The sequence below is a fragment of the Spermophilus citellus genome (assembly GCF_964194105.1).
Source record: "Spermophilus citellus genome assembly, chromosome: 3".
Classification (NCBI taxonomy): domain Eukaryota; kingdom Metazoa; phylum Chordata; class Mammalia; order Rodentia; family Sciuridae; genus Spermophilus; species Spermophilus citellus.
This window is the reverse complement of record NC_138184.1, coordinates 45856771-45874710: the sequence shown is the minus strand read 5'-3', so window position 1 is coordinate 45874710 and position 17940 is coordinate 45856771. Positions and strand designations below refer to the sequence as shown.

General features: G+C 34.9%; 1 protein-coding gene across 23 annotated transcripts in view; it reads left to right on the top strand.

Annotated features, from left to right (window-relative positions):
* SLMAP (sarcolemma associated protein) overlaps window positions 1-17940 on the top strand; it is a gene marked incomplete at its 5' end in the record, with an annotated part of 163488 nt that overhangs the window by 133289 nt on the left and 12259 nt on the right. For 16 of the 23 annotated variants that reach the window (XM_081284601.1, XM_081284602.1, XM_081284612.1 and 13 more), the window contains 4 exons: window positions 10188-10310; window positions 12180-12254; window positions 14556-14876; window positions 15461-15578. In XM_081284601.1, coding sequence (XP_081140727.1) covers window positions 10188-10310; window positions 12180-12254; window positions 14556-14876; window positions 15461-15578 — 637 coding nt within the window. The remainder of the gene's footprint in view (window positions 1-10187; window positions 10311-12179; window positions 12255-14555; window positions 14877-15460; window positions 15579-17940) is intronic. The other 7 variants (XM_081284607.1, XM_081284604.1, XM_081284606.1 and 4 more) reach the window with 1 other exon arrangement.

The following is a 17940-nucleotide window of genomic DNA, read 5'->3' as shown; positions in this document are numbered from 1 at the left end:
AATGACAGATACTGATTCTCCACAATATAGCCTAGGGGCTAAGGGTGAGGGCAGGAAGAGAAAGCTGTAGAAGAAAAAGAGGTTTGAGATTTGAGTGTGCAAGAAGGATGGTGGGTATGCAAATACTGCTAGTAATTCTTTCAGGAGCTATCAATGAAGATGGGTCTGAACTTCCTTAACCTTGCTTTATCTAAAATGACAGAACCCTCAAATTTTTCCTTTTTTTTTTCTATATGATGGGCAACTTTTGTTAATGAATTAGTATTTTTATCAACACCTATTGAAAGATTTTGCATCTTGATTTTAAGAACAGACCCAAGTTGAATTAGTCAATGATTGCATATAAAGAAAAATCATCCAATTAGAGCAGGCATATTTTAGAAGAACTTCTAAGAAATAATCACCATAACTCTAAATGGTAATTATGTTTTTCTTTTATAAGAGTTTTATAATTTTCTTAAAAATAATGTGTTTACTGATATATAATACAAACATTAGGTTATATTTTATTTATTGTGTGTGGGTATGCTTTGTAATCTTTCTAATTAGCTTCAGTGTCTTGACATAATTTTCCCCTAAGGAAAGTTTATAAATTTTTATACCTCACTGTCAACTTTTAGAGCTACAGAAAGGAATTACATACAAGTAGCCCACTTTTTTCTCTCATCAAAATGCTTTATCCAACTTCCTATGCCATAATTTTCATATTTTATTATTTCCCTTTTTAAAAACCAGCAAAGCTTTATTGAGAATTATCATATAGTCTCTTCATGTTATTCATCTAGGATTGGGAAAATAATCTAAAGTAGACGAAGCATTCATCATGAGATGTAAATAAAATTATAATAACAATAGTACATTTTTTTCTGATATATTAATCATTTCAATTAATTTATGACTTTTTCCCTTGTGGTACTGGGGAATGAACCCTATGATACTCTACAACTGAACTACATCACCAGCCCTTTTTATTATTTTTATTTTGAGACGGGATCTAAATTGTGCAGGCTGGCCTTAAATTTGCAATTCTCCTGCCTCAGCCTGCCAAGAAGCTGGAATTACAGGCATGTGCCACCATGCCCAGCAACTATTTATTCCTCTTTTGAAAGGGTAATAAAGAGTGGATCAAACTGCAGTTCTCTATGTACTTGAAATCACCTGTCACCCGCCACGAAAAAAAAAAAAAATTATGAAATTCATGGGCATAATAGCACATGCCTGTAAACCCAGCTATTTGGGAAGCTGAGACAAATTATAAATGCAAGGCTAGCCTGGGCAACTTAATGAGAGCCTGTCTTAAAAATAAAAGGAAAAGAGCTTGGGATATATTTCAGTGCTCAAGCATTTCTTAAAAATATTACTAACATTTACAAATCCATGTTTGGAATGGGAATAACACCTGTCAGGAGTCAAGTGTACAAGAGCAACCATGTGGTGGAGCATAAGTTCTATGGGACAAATACAGTGAAAGATAAGACTTGGACAGACAAAAGACAGTGTCCAGGTTTGGGACTTCTCTGCATGAAAATGGATGGTGGTAGCAGAAGGAACTTCTAGAAAGTAGAACCATTGGGAATGACAAAGGAGCCAACAAAAGATCCAACTGTCAAGGAAGAATCCTGGCTGGTTAGAATGAATGGCAAAGAGGTGAGAATCAACTTTGAAGAGGCCTTTAAATTAGGCTGCCTCCTCCACCTGAGAATATCTCCTACAGCCTCCTGTATCCATGATGGAAAAAGATTATGAAGGTTGTTCTTAGAAGCCAAGACTTTCTAAAAGAAGAAGCAGTGGTAGTGTTTCCTGCCTCAGCTAGATCACTCCTGTCAGTTGGTATGACATATGTTTTAGCTAGATCAGCCTTCAACAAGCATGCACATGCAAATAGACTGGGGAAAAATGTTTTGATTTGACCCTTTACCAAGTGATTTCAATCACATTTAGAGCAAAGATCAGAGTTTAAGTTAAATCTCCAGCCACCTTTCTGAAGCTAAATTGGTAACACACAGTTTAATTTAGAATAATATTTGGTATTCCATAGACCAAGGGCTAATTAACTTAGTGGGTTCATGAATTATGTGAATTTATATGAGTTAGCCTTAGTCTAAGAAAAGCTGGTCCCTGGCTTGTACTGTAAATCAAGCAATTATAAAGATGTACCATTTGTGTTAAGGGGAAAACAGATTCTGTTAATTTTTCTACCTGTCATAACTCCTAAATAACATTTATTTCCATTTGAATTGTACATCTAAATAAACTGGATTTGGCTTAGGAAGGCTTTCATGTACCTTCATCTGAACATTTTGCATTAATACACATCATCAGACTTTTCTAAATGTTATAAAGTAGATTAAAATAAACACTGCCTTTCTAGGACAAGAGAGAGACCCCATGAGAGTAGACCTAAGCCACAATAAACTAATAATGCATTTTCCCACCCGACTGTGTGAAATACAATGAGCCTTGATCAACCTTAACACAAAAAGATGTGCTCATTAGTCTTTGGTTTAAAAAAAAAAAATTTAAAATGTCACTTGGTTGTCTGGAAAGAGGATCTGCACACTAAGTTTGTAGTCATTTGTGTTTACTAAACTTAATTTGTAAAGCTCATAGAAGTATCTCTACTTCTGTGTTCAAACAACACTATAAAGAGTTTGTATGTTTGCATAATTTGATACATGGCAAATGTTCTAATTAAAATGCTGATCCTTTTCATTATATGATGCAGAGAATTAATTTGCAGATAGTGGGACCATGAGTTAGCATATCTCATATTTTTGCCTTGATGATATTGTTTCTTTTTTTAATGTATCCACTAACCAGTTTGATATTTTTTATATATGTGACGGTGGTATGCATTACAATTCATTTTACACATATAGATCACATTTTTTTTTGTATCTCTGGTATATAAAGTATATTCACACCAATTTGTGTCTTCATACATGTACTTTGGATAATATGTTCATCACATTCCACCATCATTTCTAACCCCTGCTCCCTTTCCTTCCCCTCCCTCCCTACTCCACTATGAATCAGTCTCCTTATGTCAGAGAAAACATTCAGCATTTGTTTTTGTGGGGTTAGCTAACTTCACTTAGCACTATCTTCTCCAACTCCATCCATTTACCTGCAAATGCAATGATTTTATTCTCTTATTGCTGAGTAATATTTCATTGTGTATATATGCCACATTTTTTTTATCCATTCATCTACTGAAGAGCATCTAGGATGGTTCCACAATTTAGCTATTGTAAATTGTGCTGCTATAAACATTGATGTGGTTGTGTCCCTGCAGAATGTTGTTTTTAAGTCCGTTGGGTAGAAACCGAGAAGTGGGATAGCTGGGTCAAATTGTGGTTCTATTCCCAGTTTTCCAAGGAGTCTCCATACTGCTTTCCATATTGGCTGCACCAATTTGCAGTCCCACCAGCAATGTATGAGTGTACCTTTTTCCCCACATCCTCGCCAATACTTATTATTGTTTGTCTTCATAATAGCTGCCATTCTGACAGAAGTGAGATGAAATCTTAGAGTAGTTTTGATTTCCATTTCTTTAATTGCTAGAGATGATGAAAATTTTTCATATATTTGTTGATTGATTGTATATCATCTTCTGAGAAGTGTCTGTTTAGGTCCTTGGCCCCATTTATTGATTGGGTTATTTGTTTTTTTGGTGTTACAGTTTTTGAGTTCTTTATATATCTTAGAGATTAGTGTTCTACCTAATGTGTGAGTGGTAAAAATTTGCTCCCAAGATGTAGGCTCTCTACCCACCTGACAGATTGTTTATTTTGCTGAGAAGAAACTTTTTAGTTTGAATCCATCCCATTTATTGATTCTTGATTTTGTTTTCCTTTTTTCTTTTTTCTTTTTTTTTTTTTTTTTTTTAATTTGTGGTGCTGGGGATTGAACCCAGTGCCTGTGCATGCAAGGCAAGCACTCTACCGACTGAGCTATATCCCCAGCCCTGATTCTTGATTTTAATTCTATAGGAGTCTTATTAAGGAAGTTGGAGCCTAATCCGACATGATGAAGATTAGGGCCTACTTTTTCTTCTGTTAGAAGCAGGGTCTCTGGTTTAATTCCTAGGCCCTTGATCCGCTTTGAGTTGAGTTTTATGCATGGTGAGAGATAGGGGTTTGATGATATTGTTTCTTGAAACAAGACATAAAACCTGTTCCATTATTATTTTGTTTGAAAAGCAAATATTAGTTTTATTTCACAGCATCATTGAAAAAGGGAAGTGTTCTACTATAGACAAGAATTTGTTTCAGTCAGGCACAGTGGTGCATGCCTATAATCCACACAGCTCAGGTTGAGACGAGAGGATTGCAAGTTCAACGCCAGCCTCATCAAAAGCAAGGCGCTAAGCAACTCAGTGAGACCCTGTCTCTAAATAAAATACAAAATAGAGCTGGGGATATGGCTCAGTGGTTGAGTGCCCCTGAGTTCAATCCCTGGTATCCAAAAAAAAAAAAGTCTGTTTTAATATAAGACTATAAACTTTAATGGAGGTGAAATTACGTATGAATCTTCATTATAAAAGGATTCCTTGAAGCAAAACAGTCCTCTTCTAGTTGTTGCAGTAATTCATTTACCATTAATAAGCTTATAATAATAAATGCAGAGGGACAAGATAAGGTGATACAGGAATTTAAGCAGAAATGGTTGAGGCTTCTTCTAAGATGATAACATTTTGATTGGTAATTTCAAGAGACCTTTCCTAATTATAAAAAATAATGAATATGAGAAAAGTTGAAGAGAACAAAAAATACCCATATATGCCCATTAGCTAGATTTAACAATTGTTTTATCATATTTCCTTTTTCTTCATTTTCTTGTGTGGTGGTGTGGACATACTAGGGATTGAACCTAGGAACATTCTACCTCTAAGCTACATCCCCATCCTGCTATCTCCCTCCCTCCCTCTCTCTCTCTCTCTCTCTCTCTCTCTCTCTCTCTCTCTCTTTTTTTTTTTTTTGCCTTAATTTTTGACCAGGGTCTAACTAAGTTGCTGAGGCTACAATCCTCAGCCTTCCATGTCTCTGGAATTGCCACCATAGGTATATACCACATTGCCTAGCTTGCCATATTTTTTTTCCTTTTTTTTTTTTTTTTTTTTTGTACCAGGGATTGAACTCAGAGGCACTCAATCACTGAGCCACATCCCCAGCCCTGTTTTTTGTAATTTTTTTTTAATATCTTCATTTTATTTTTATTTTTATGTGATGCTGAGGATCAAACCCAGGGCCCCCCCCGCACATGCTAGGTGAGCACTCTACCGCTGAGCCACAATCCCAGCCCCTGTTTTTTGTATTTTATTTAAAGACAGGTTCTCACTGAGTTGTTTAACGCCTCACCATTGCTGAGGCTGGCTTTGAACTGGCAGTCTTCCTGTCTCAGCCTCCTGAGCTGCTAGGCTTATAGGCATGTGCCACCACACCTGGTTTTTCTTGTTTTATCACATGTAGAAATTTATTTTTTATTTTTTATTCTTTTAGATGTTAATGGACCTTTATTTTATTTATCTATCTATATGTGGTGCCTCACACATGCTAGGCAAGCACTGTACCACTGAGCCAGAACCTCAGCCCCAGAAATTTTTATTTTAACTTTTTACTTTGACATAATTCTAGACTTAAGAAGAGTTGCAGTAAGAGAACAAAGAATTCCATATGCTTGTTCAAATTCTCCAAATATTAACATTTCACCCCTATCTGTTGTTAATATTTTAATCTTTCTTTTCCTTCTCTTCTCAGCCTGAATCATTGAGTCAGTTGCAGACATTATAGCCTTTATTCCTAAATACTTCAATACATAGTTCCTGTTTCATATGATTCTCAAAATAAAGTAAAAGTTAACAGTGAAATATGCTACTATTCTCAAATCTTATAGACCTTATTCACAATTTGAAAGCTATCTCAATAATGTATTTTATGACAAAAGACAATCCTGCATGATACATTGCATTCGATTGTCCTGTCTCTTTTTTCTCCCTTAGCCTAGAACAGTTAGTTTTTCAGTCTTTGTGTGTGTGTGTGTGTGTGTGTGTGTGTGCACGCGTGTGTGTGTGTGTGTGTGTGGTGCTAGGGATTGAACCCAGGGCCTTGTGCATGCAAGGCAAGTACTCTACCAACTGAGCTGTACTCTAGCCCACTTCAGTCTTTCTCTGTTTCATGAAATTGATATTTTTCAAGAGCACAAGACAGTTAAAATGTTCTTCTGTTTATATGTTTAATGTTTTCTCATAATTAAATTCATGAGTTTTTGGCAAGATCAACAAAGTAATATTAGGTATTATTATATCAGGAGATACCTGATATTGAATTGTGCACTGGTGATATTAACTTTGAGCATATGATTAAGGTATTGTCTCCCTGGTTTCTCCAGTATAAAGTTATTATTTTCTATTTTTAACTATTTCTTGTGCAGAGCTATTTTAAGACAATGTAAAAGTCTAACCCCTCAGACTTTTTTTTTTTAATTTTCTCAGTAATGGTGATTGAATTTGAGTCCTCACACATGCCAGGCAAATACCCTACCTTTGAACCACATCCTCAGCCCAACTTCTCAAACATTTATTTTTTTATTTATTATTTATTTATTTATTTATTTATTTATGTACCAGGAATTGAACTCGGAGGGCAGTCAACCACTAGGCCACATCCCCAGCCCCTTTTTGTATTTTATTTAGAGACATGGTGTCACTGAGTTGCTTAGCACCTCACTTTTGCTGAGGCTGGCTTTGAACTCATAATCCTCCTGCCTTAGCCTCCCAAGCTGCTGGGATTACAGGAGTGCTCCACTGTGCCCAGCACCTCTAAGAATTTTAACCACTTAGTTTTAGCATCTACTGATGATTCTTGCCTGATGAATCATTACCTTAATAGTTGCCAAATAGTGATTTCTTAATTTTATCATTCCTTCTATGTGTATCAGCAAGCTTTTTACTATGTCTTTTTTTTTAAATTTCTCATTTATTTATGAGTTATAATTTAATATATTCTGTCATAAACTCTGTTATATACTCTGTCACTGTCATTTGCTTTGATGCTCAGCTTGTCATATATTTGGCTAGTAGGAGACATTTGGGTTTTGGGGATTTGGGTTTTGTTTTGTTTTGTTTTTTACATAACGCAGTCCTTCTTTTATCTCTCTCTCACTTCTGGCCCAAAGTTATTTTAGGTTCATCTTGTACTTTTTCTCTCTTATCCCTAAAATCAACCATTTCTTCAGAGAACTCTGGGAGAAAATGGTATTTAGAAACCAAGATCTTTAGTGTTTGGTGTCCTCATTGCTACTGGTGTGTCATTTCTTCTAAGCCCACTCAATAGACAGACTTAAGAAACAGATGTGTAGGGCTGGGAATGTAGCTCCTTGGTAGACTGTTCATGTAGTATATACATGGCCCTGGATTTATAATCCCCAGCACTGTAAACAGGAAAAAGTGGGGAGGGGAGGAATAGATGTGGGTACATATTTATATGCACACCTCCATATTTACATGTATGTTTATTTACATAGTATCACACAAATTCATATTAATTTTTTTAATATCTTTATTTTGTTTATTTATTTTTACGTTGTGCTGAGGATTGAACCTGGGTCTCACACATGCGAGGCGAGCGCTCTACCACTGAGCTCATAACCCCAGTTCCCCAGCCCTTTTTTATTGTGAAACAGGGTCTCCCTGAGTTGCTCAGGGACTCACTGAGTTGCTGAGGCTGGCTTTGAATTTAAGAACCTCCTGCCTCAGCCTTTTGAGCCTACTGGGATTACAAACGTGTGCTGCCATGCTTGGCTCCACAATATAGTTCTTTGATTGTTTTTAGAATACACAGGAAATAGATTCATTGGATACAAAGAGGCATACACCTATATAATCCTAGTGATGCAGCAGGCTAAAGCAGGAGGATCACAAATTCAAGGCCAGCCTCAGCAACTTAGCAAGGCCCTAAGCAACTCATCGAGACACTGTTACAAAATAAAAAATAAGGGCTGGGGTTGTGGCTCAGTGGTAGAGTACTTGCCTAGCACATGTTAGGCCCTGGGTTCAATCCTCAGCACTACATAAAAATAAATAAAATAAAATCATTATGTTCATTTATAATTTAAATAAATGAATGAATGAATGAATAAATAAATATTAAAAAATACGAAGAACTGGGAATGTAACTGAGTGGTAAAGCATCCTTGAGTTCAATCCCCAGTACCCCCTCCCATTAAAAAAAATTATTGAATTATTGGCCAATGTTTCTGTGGAAAAGAAAGCCATATGTAGGTCTGCTTGTTTTGTTTTTTGTTTGTTTGTTTTTTATGTTTATCAAGTTGGAGCAGTAATCCTTGACATGGGACCTTTACCTACTAGGGGACATTTGGCAATATCTGAAGACATTTTTATTTGTTATGATTCAGGGAGGTCTCCTGACATCTGCGTAGAGACCAGGGAAACTTCTAAATATCCCGCGATGCACAGAGAAGCCACCACAGCAAAGTATTATTCAACTCAAAATATCTGTAGTGCAAAGGTTGAAATTAACACAGCTAGGAAAATATTTACTCAACAGTTTTAAGTAGGGTTTGTTTGTTTGTTTGTTTGTTTTTCTTGTCAAACCACTTGAAAGTAAGATACAGGCATCATGACACTTGTTTCTTTTCTTTTTTTTAAATTTATTTTTTAGTTTTAGGTGGACACAATATCTTTATTTTATTTTTATCTGGTTCCCAGGATCAAACCCAGTGCCTCATGCATGCCAGGCAAACACTCTACCACTGAGCCACAACCCCAGCCCAACACTTGTTTCTTAAATACTCCTGAATATTAGGGCACTTCCTTACATGATGACTAAATCCAGAGACATAGACCAGGACCTTGCAGACTTCAACAGACAGTATGGAAAGAGTTGTCAAATAAAATTTGTAGCTGGTATGACAGTGTCTCTGCCACTAAAAAATTTCTGCTTGTGTTCCTCACCCTGACCAAAAGAGCTTTTAAAATACAAATTGATAGATTGACTAGCATAAATGAACCCAGAATCAAAATTTTTGACAGGGAAAATATAATGTGACCTATGAGTATGAAAATACATGCATATAAGTAATATCTGAGACCTACTATAATTTTTAAAAAATTTTTTTAGTTGTAGAGGGCACAATACCTTTATTTATTTATCTTTATGTGGTGCTGAGGATCAAACTCGGGGCCTCACACATGCTAGGCGAGTGCTCTGCCACTGTGCCATAACCCCAGCCCCATGAGACCTACGGTAATTTAATTGTGAAGAAATATTCTCAGATCTATTTTGAAGGACCAAAGTTTTTATGGCTGAAGTACCTGTAAAATAAAGTCATTCTCAAATAGAATGCAATAGAAGAATATGGCTTGCCTGATTTGTTTATCCATCAGTAGCAGAAAGATTTAATAGAATGGAAGATGAGCAGTGAAACCAGAGAGGAAAGTGGTTAGGGGAAGTGTCATATTTGAGATGTAATGCTAGATTTAATTTATTTCAATAAAACCACTTATATCATTAATAGTTCAACATATATTGATCTGTTATGTGTGTAGAGTTGGGGAAATGGTGATGATGAAGTAAGCTCAGTAGAACTCCCAGCCCCAGTTTTTATTTTGTTATGTAACTGAGATAATGATGCTAAACTCTTTTCTTTTTTCTATCCTTTCTTCCTTCCTTCCTTCCTTCTTTTTCTTTCTGTTTCTGTTTCTTTTTTTCTTCTTGAAGAAAAGTTTATTTTGTATTTCTATTTCCAGTTAAGTTCCAAATGAAATTTTTCTGACTTATCATAAGTTTTAAAATCAGTAAATGGCATTATGCCTATTTTATGGAATTCCAGTCTTGTATCAGCAGTACATGAGTGAAATATATCACTTAATATATATTAATATATGTATTTTTTAATTCCATTACCATGAATTACTAATATATGTGTGCATAATCATTTTGTTTGTTTATATAACTGTATTTGTATTCTTTCTCCAGGGTAAAATGACTAAAATACTTACTATAATTTTTTTATGCTTACTATAATTTGCTTCTAAATTTTACTTAACTCGGTTGTGCTGTTATTTAACTCTGCATGTCTAAATATGAAAAAAGATTGCCAGTCTTTGATTGTAGAGATTGTTGTGATACTAACTCTTGCTTTTAAATTAAACATGTTTCTGTCAGATGACTTGCAGGGTGCGCAGTCAGAAATTGAGGCAAAACAAGAAATTCAGCATCTTCGCAAGGAATTGATTGAAGCCCAGGAGCTAGCTAGAGCAAGTAAACAAAAATGCTTTGAACTTCAAGGTGAGATCAAGATTACTTTGATTTGTCAGGGGATGTGAGGAGGCAGCTCAATATGGCTAGGTGGCCCCAATCTTGGAGTCCAGAAGTGTGGGTCCTTGTTCCAGGTCCACAATTTTATCATATATGTATGTGATCTTAACCACTAGTTTTGGATTTCAGGGCATTTTAGATTTCAGATTTTCAGATGAGGGATGCTCAATCTGTGCAACAAAAGGAGAAAACATAAAATAAATTTCTAAGTTTTAGTTACATGTAACTTTTGATACTCAGTACAAAGACAAGGGAAATTTATGTTCCCTCTGATGTTTTGGTATATTCTTCAGTAAATAAGAGGAACCAAGCAAGATTATGGCAAAAAATCATCTAACATCCAAGCCACTTCTTTCCTAGTAACTCACTTATCAGTGTCACAAACCAGTAGAGTCTCTGCTGTTTCCCCAGAGCTTGTACTTATTCACAGTAATTACCTTTTTTGTAGTTAATTAGTATCATGGAGCATCTTGAAATGAGAAAGTGAATGACCTATGGAGTTCTCATGTTTTCTAAGATGGTCTTCCTGATCAGGAAGAAAATTAACATCCCAGGAAGAAACTGGAAACTTCTTATTATTATTCCCTGCTTCATAAAGAAATTGGTATCTTAAAGATAGTGACCTAGCTCAATGGAAGAGTACTTGCATGGCATGTTTGTGGCCCTGGGTTTGATCCTCAAAACTATCAAACAAAAAGAAAAGAAAAAAGAATTGGCAGTGTTCCTTTAACTTGAAACTTTTTGAATATCCAGGCAGTGTGTGTGTGTGTGTGTGTGTGTGTGTGTGTGTGTGTGTGAGAGAGAGAGAGAGAGAGAGAGAGAGAGAGAGAGAGAATATGAGCGGGAGAGCAGGGGGTACTGGGGATTAAACCCAGAGGGACTCTTATCACTGAGCTACATCCCCAGCCCTTTTCATCTTTTGAGACAGTGTCTCACTAAATTGCTGAGGCTGGTGTTGAACTTGGGATCCTCCTGCCTCATCTTCCCAAATCATTGGGATCATATGCATGTACTACCATGCCTGTCCAGCTAATATATTTAATTACAATGAAACTATATTTAGCTGTAAGCAATAGTTTAGTTCAGTGCTTACTATGTGCTTGGCAGTAAACATGAGGATTTTAAGACTTTTTTTTAAATATATATATATATATATATATTTAAATATATATATATTTTTAAATATAAGCTAAAAATGGATGATTAACAGTTATGAAGAATGCTTCTTATGAAGAATACCAGATACTGGGCTGGGGCTGGGGCTCAGTGGTAGAGTGCTCGCCTAGCATGCATGAGACACTGGGTTTGATCCTCAGCACCACATAAAAATTTAAAAAATAATAAAATAAAGATATTGTACCCACCTATAACTAGAAAATAAATATTAAAAAAAAAATACCAGATACTATCTTAGTAGTAGGATGTCTAGAAACTGTACTACTCCATACCTATAATCCCATTGACCCAGGATGAGGAGGCAGGAGGATTGTGAGTTCAAAGTCAGCCTCTGCAATTTAGTAAGACCCTATCTCAAAATTTAAAAAATAATAAAAAGGACAGGGGATGTAGCTCAGTGGCAGTGTCCCTGGGTTTGATGCCTACCACCAAAAACAACCAAAAAAAAAAAAACTCATTTGAATAGCTTTATTATTTACTACTGTTTTGTGTTCCTGAAATCTTTGAACTGTCTAACTACTAATACTGATAATACTTATTGCTTAAGTATTAATACTGTTGTTTGTTTCAGTAAGCTTTAGGAGAGTTTCTTAGGCATTTTCAGCTGCTCAATTCTGAATACTTTAATTCATGAAATTAGATATACTGTGTTTTTACTTTTAGCTCTTTTGGAAGAAGAAAGAAAAGCCTATAGAAATCAAGTTGAGGAATCTGCTAAACAAATACAAGTTCTTCAAGGTATGGAGCATTCCAAGGCTATTTGAGGTTGTTATTGTTTGTTTTTAGTATTCAAAAGGAACAGAAAATAAAAGTACATAGGGTCCCCATTTGTTATGGCTTTGGTTCTTCTTTAGAACCTGACAGAACTTGGCTCTTGGAGCTTTTTTCCTTAAAGAAGATATAAGGGAAGATTCTCCAGTAATCCATTATTAGACACCTGGAGTGGAAAGAGCAGGGGTGAAGATTTGGATTGGGTAAGACTGACAATTTCTGGTTTATGCCATGAGTTACTAAGGAGAAAGCTTTGGACAGGAAATCTGTCTGAGCTACACTTGTGCCTCTGCACTTTTATATTGCTGGTGTCATTTTATCTAATAATGCTCAAAACACACCTATATTACAACATGGAATAGAACAATGGTTTCTGTACTGCCTTTGTTGGTAATGGCTGCTCTTCACACATACCATTTTGCTGTCTCTCTGGGTTATCACAGGGTCATTAAAGAAATCACCAGAATGACCCCTGCCTGCCAAATGTCTTCTTCAAGCTGAAATCCCTGGTCTTATAAAGCTATAATCCTGAGATAAACCAGGAGAAATCTTCCTTTCCTGTGCCAGTGTAAAATTCCTAAAGCAAAATTAATCTGCCTTCATTATCAAAGAAGGAATCAGTATTATTTTAAAACTTTAGCTGAAGAGGTAAAGTGAGAAGAAATTAAATAGACAAGAAGAGAATAGGGAAGAGATAGGGAATCATCATGTGAGCCGTTTGATATTTACCCAAAAATACTCCATAGAAAAACTAGTTTTTTGAGTCCTGTTATTTTTGAAGTGGGACATTTGAGTTATTTAAATTTTTGAATTTTATTATGGTCAAATTAGAATTTCTAGGGTAGGTTGTCTATATGTTTTAAAATTGAAAACTCTTTAAATTCTTACTGTAGTTTAATGCCATTTATCCTTTAGCTCATATAAATTGATTTACATCTATATTTCCATCAGATAGCGTGTATGAACAATTTTCAATAAAAGTTCCATGACAGTGCTGCATTTATCTTAAAGCTATATTGCCCAGGCATCATTGACTGCCCTCTAGTGCCAGCTTGTATATTTTGAAAATTTATCAACAAGACTTATCTATTGCCATTGTACCTTTTAAGATTTTGAACCTGTTACTTCAATCTTTCCTACAAACTTAAAAGGTCTATTGTCATCTTTAGTGTTTATGTTGCAACCTCCCTCTCCCCAAGCCCTGAGTCCTCTTAAATTATTTTATTATCCTTTGGAACTTTTTGTATTCATAATTTCCTGTTGTTATGGTAACCAATACTAGTATGCTGGTTCTGAGCCAAATATGACTTTATACAGATTGTTTCCAGGCTGGGTCATCGGGTCACAATATCTGATCTTTTAGAAACACACCTCTTAATTTAGAGATAAAATTCATTAATTCTGTAAGTTCATTAATTCAACCAATAGTTTTTTATTGTTCACACTGCCAGATATTTGGGATAGAGCAGTGAGCAAAACAAAGGCCCTTGTACACATGAGGTATATCTTCTAGTACAAAAGATAAACAGTAAACAAAAAATATGTAATGTGTTATCCTATAAAAGCTTTGAAAGAAAATAAAGCAGAGTAAAGGGCTACAGAATGAAGTATAGCTAATTTTTAGATAAGTCATCAAAGAAGACCTCTTTAAGGAATTTTTAATTTAAGGAAATTTTTAATTTAAGGAACATTTGAACAGAAAAATGAATCTTATTAACATCAAATGTTTAAAGCTTACCATTTGACCAAGCAATTCCACCTCCATGATTCATGCTAAGAACATTATCAGGATTGCATTATGAGCAGGATTGTATGTAATGATTAAAAATTGAAAGCCTAAAATGTCTAAAATGAAGGATTAGTTAAATAAATAACAGAGTAACTATTTTTGTTGAAAGATTTTCATCAGCTGGATGATATAAAACATAATATTATTTAGTGTTTTATATATATTATGACCCCTTCTTAATGTTTTTGTATTGCATATAAAGATGTAAGAATAAGCTGGAAAATACAAAAAATGTGAGAATTAATTTTCTCTGTGTGGGGGAAATAAAGATCATCCCCACACACACACTCTTGTATTTTGGCATTTTCTGCATCAAATGTGGATTGTTTATATATAATTTACTTAACAGCAACAGCTCTGACAGGTAGGCTGTGCAGTAGCAATAATCCTTTATTGGGTTATTTTATTCTTAATAAGATATTCTTAATAAAATCATTTTCTGTGGACTAATAAAATAATAGACAAATATACTTTTGTAGGCCAGCTGCAGAGGTTACACATTGATATTGAAAATCTCCGGGAAGAGAAAGACGGTGAAATCACAAGCACTAGAGATGAATTGCTTAGTGCCCGAGATGAAATTTTGCTGCTTCATCAAGCAGCTGCAAAGGCTGCTTCTGAGCGGGACACTGACATTATTTCTTTACAAGATGAGCTTAAGAAGGTGCGAGCTGAGCTTGAGCGGTGGAGGAAAGCCGCATCTGAGTATGAGAAAGAAATCACAAGTCTGCAGAACAGTTTTCAGCTTCGATGTCAACAGTGCGAAGACCAGCAGAGAGTGGAAGCAACAAGATTGCAAAGTGAGTAAATATTTTATTTACATAAAGCTCTTAACTCCTGACAAAGATAACATTATAACTTAAACAGAATAACCAAGCATGTTTTTCTCTTTGACAGCAATCAATTATATGAAGCAGTATAATGGGGCTATAAATATAATCTTATTCTACAAGTTATACAATAAATTGCAATTTTTACAAATCTGTACTATACATTTAAAAATTATATAGTATTAAAAATTGTCTTTACAAAAAGTGAAGTAGAAAAAAAATACTATTCAAGATGATGGAACTTCCTTGAGGTATAAATGCAAAGTAACAAGAATCAAAAAAATAGCTGTGTAGGGCTGGGATTGTGGCTTAGTGATAGCGCTTGCCTGGCATGTGTGAGGCACTGGGTTTGATTCTTAGCACCACATATAAATAAATGAATAAAATAAAGGTCCATCAACATCTAAAAAAAAATTTTTTTTAAAGCCATGTAAAACTACACATGCTTTAGTTGGGGGGCGGGGAGTATGTTCTCTAAAATATTTCCTTTTATCCTTTGAATAATAATAGAAGTTATGTTTCTGTATTAATAAAATGTTTTGGGACTATTTTAGGTGAACTAGAGAAGTTGAGAAAGGAATGGAATGTATTGGAAACTGAGTGCCATTCTCTAAAAAAGGAAAATGTTTTGCTGTCATCAGAACTGCAGCGGCAAGAAAAAGAATTGCACAAGTATGTAAGAACTCTATTTTAACTTAAAAATATTTGTCTTAAGGGGCTGGGGTTGTAGCTCAGTGGTAGAGCACTTACCTCACACGTGTGAGGCCTTGGGTTTAATCCTCAGCACCACATAAAAATAAATAAGTAAATAAAATAAAGATATTATGTACATCTACAACTAAAAAATATTTTTTCAAAAAATTATCTTAAATTTTTATCTAAATTAAATAAAATTTTGATACTTAAATACCTTTTGGGAGCAAAATGTTCAACCAAACTCTGTTTGGGTCTTAGCTGGGTAACCATGCTAATAAATAAATACCTCTTCATATTTTTCTTCCACCACCATCATCTTACATGTACTTTCCTTTTGGTGTAGTCATGGAATACAGATTCATTAAATGTCCTCTCCTCACCAAAAAACAAACAAACAACAAAGGTCTATAATTAGTCATTGAACTTGACCTATAATCAACTAAATCTTTCAAGTATCCAGTACCTTGCAAGCAAACTGATAAATGCAATGGCTTTACACCAGCAAATTAAGTGGAGTCCTGTTTTACCACCAACATTTGCCATATTTAAGTAAAATGCAAAATTGGTTTCTTTAAAATGTGGTCCATAGTAATTAATGTTAATTTTTAAATCAATGTTTGTGTTCTAATTCAGAATTATGAAAATTAACATATTTCTTTTTGAAGTCACTCTTAATTAATTTCAGCTCCCTCCTCCACCACCCAAAAATGGAAATCACTCTCTTGTTAACTTTTGTGTTTTCATTCCTAGAGAGCATTAAGTTTAGCAAAAATAAAAAACAAACCTTAGAGGAAAATAATGACAGTACTAGCTATATCAGAAAATAATGTTTTTTTTTCCTGTTTATAAAAACAACTGTAATGTTGATTATACATTTAAAAATTAAGAATTGCTGGACTCAGCAGCACACATTTGTAATCCCAGCAATTTGGGAGGCAGAGGCAAGAGAATCACAAGTTCAAGGCCAGCCTCAATAAAATAGCAAACCCTGTCTCAAAATTTAAAAAAAAAAATAAGATAAAAAGGACTGGGGATGTAACCCAGTGACAAAGTAAATAAATAAATAAGAACTAACTAACTGAAGGTACAAGAGGTACTGATTTCTTCTCTGCAGTTCCTCCTTACAATGCCATGCATTTGCAATATAAGTATCTATAAAGCACTTTTATTTTCTCTTCTAGTGTTATAACTTTTCCTTAATCTTTTCATATACTTTTTGTGTTACTTTTTGAATGTGGGAAGATAATTAATAATAAAGAATAACACAGATGTTTGTTTATAATATGTAAAAGTTCATAAAAGCGCTTCAAAAATATGAATAGGACATAGCCAGATGCAGTGGCACAAGGCTATAATCCCAGCGGCTCAGGAGGCTGAGGCAGGAGGATCTCAAGTTCAAAGCCAGTCTCAGCAAAAGCAAGGTGCTAAGCAGCTCAGTGAGACCCTGTTTCTAAATAAAACTCAAAATAGGGCTGGGGATGTAGCTCAGTGGTCAAGTGTCCCTGAGTTCAATCCCTGCTAACAAAAAAAAAAAAGCTATTTATACACACACAGTTGTGTGTATAAAATATATTATTTTGTATATTATATATAATATTTACATATTAAATATATATTTACTCATATATACATATATATGAATAAGACATAATAAAGGCCCAAAACACAAATATTTACGTGTGTGTGTGTGTGTGTGTGTGTGTGTGTAAGAGAACACATTTGGACAAATTATTTGGTATAAAATGTGTGTAAAATGATGCACAGATATCAAAGTTCTTCATGTTTAGAAAACAGTAGGAACTTGGTAAATCCAGTTAGGTTGATATTCTAGCAAGCAAGAATGTTACTTCAGTGTTTAATTATTAGTGTTGATTATTTTAATTATTCTTGTTTTAGAAATATTGATATTTTAAAGAAAGTGTTGAAAAACAAGTCTGCAGACTCTTTGTGATTATATGGCCTAAAAATACTAGGCTCCAATCAAGCATCATGACATATCTGTAGTCCCAGCTACTCAGGAGGCTGAGGTAGAGGATTGCTTGAGTCTAGACGTTTGAAACTGTGGGGAACATAGTGAAGCCCAGCTCAAAAAAAGGAACAGTCAGGCATGGTGATACATGCCTGTAATCCCAGCAGTTTGGGAGGCTGAGGCAAGAGGTTCGAGGCCAGCCTAAGCAACCTAGCAAGACCCTCTCTCAAAATAAAAAGTAAAAAGAACTGGGGGTGTATCTCAGTGGTAAAGCAACCATGGGTTCAATCCCCCGTTCCGTCCTCGCTCAAAAAAAAAAAAAAATCCCATAAAAGAAGGCTACCTTCTAAATACTACTTAAATTCTGGG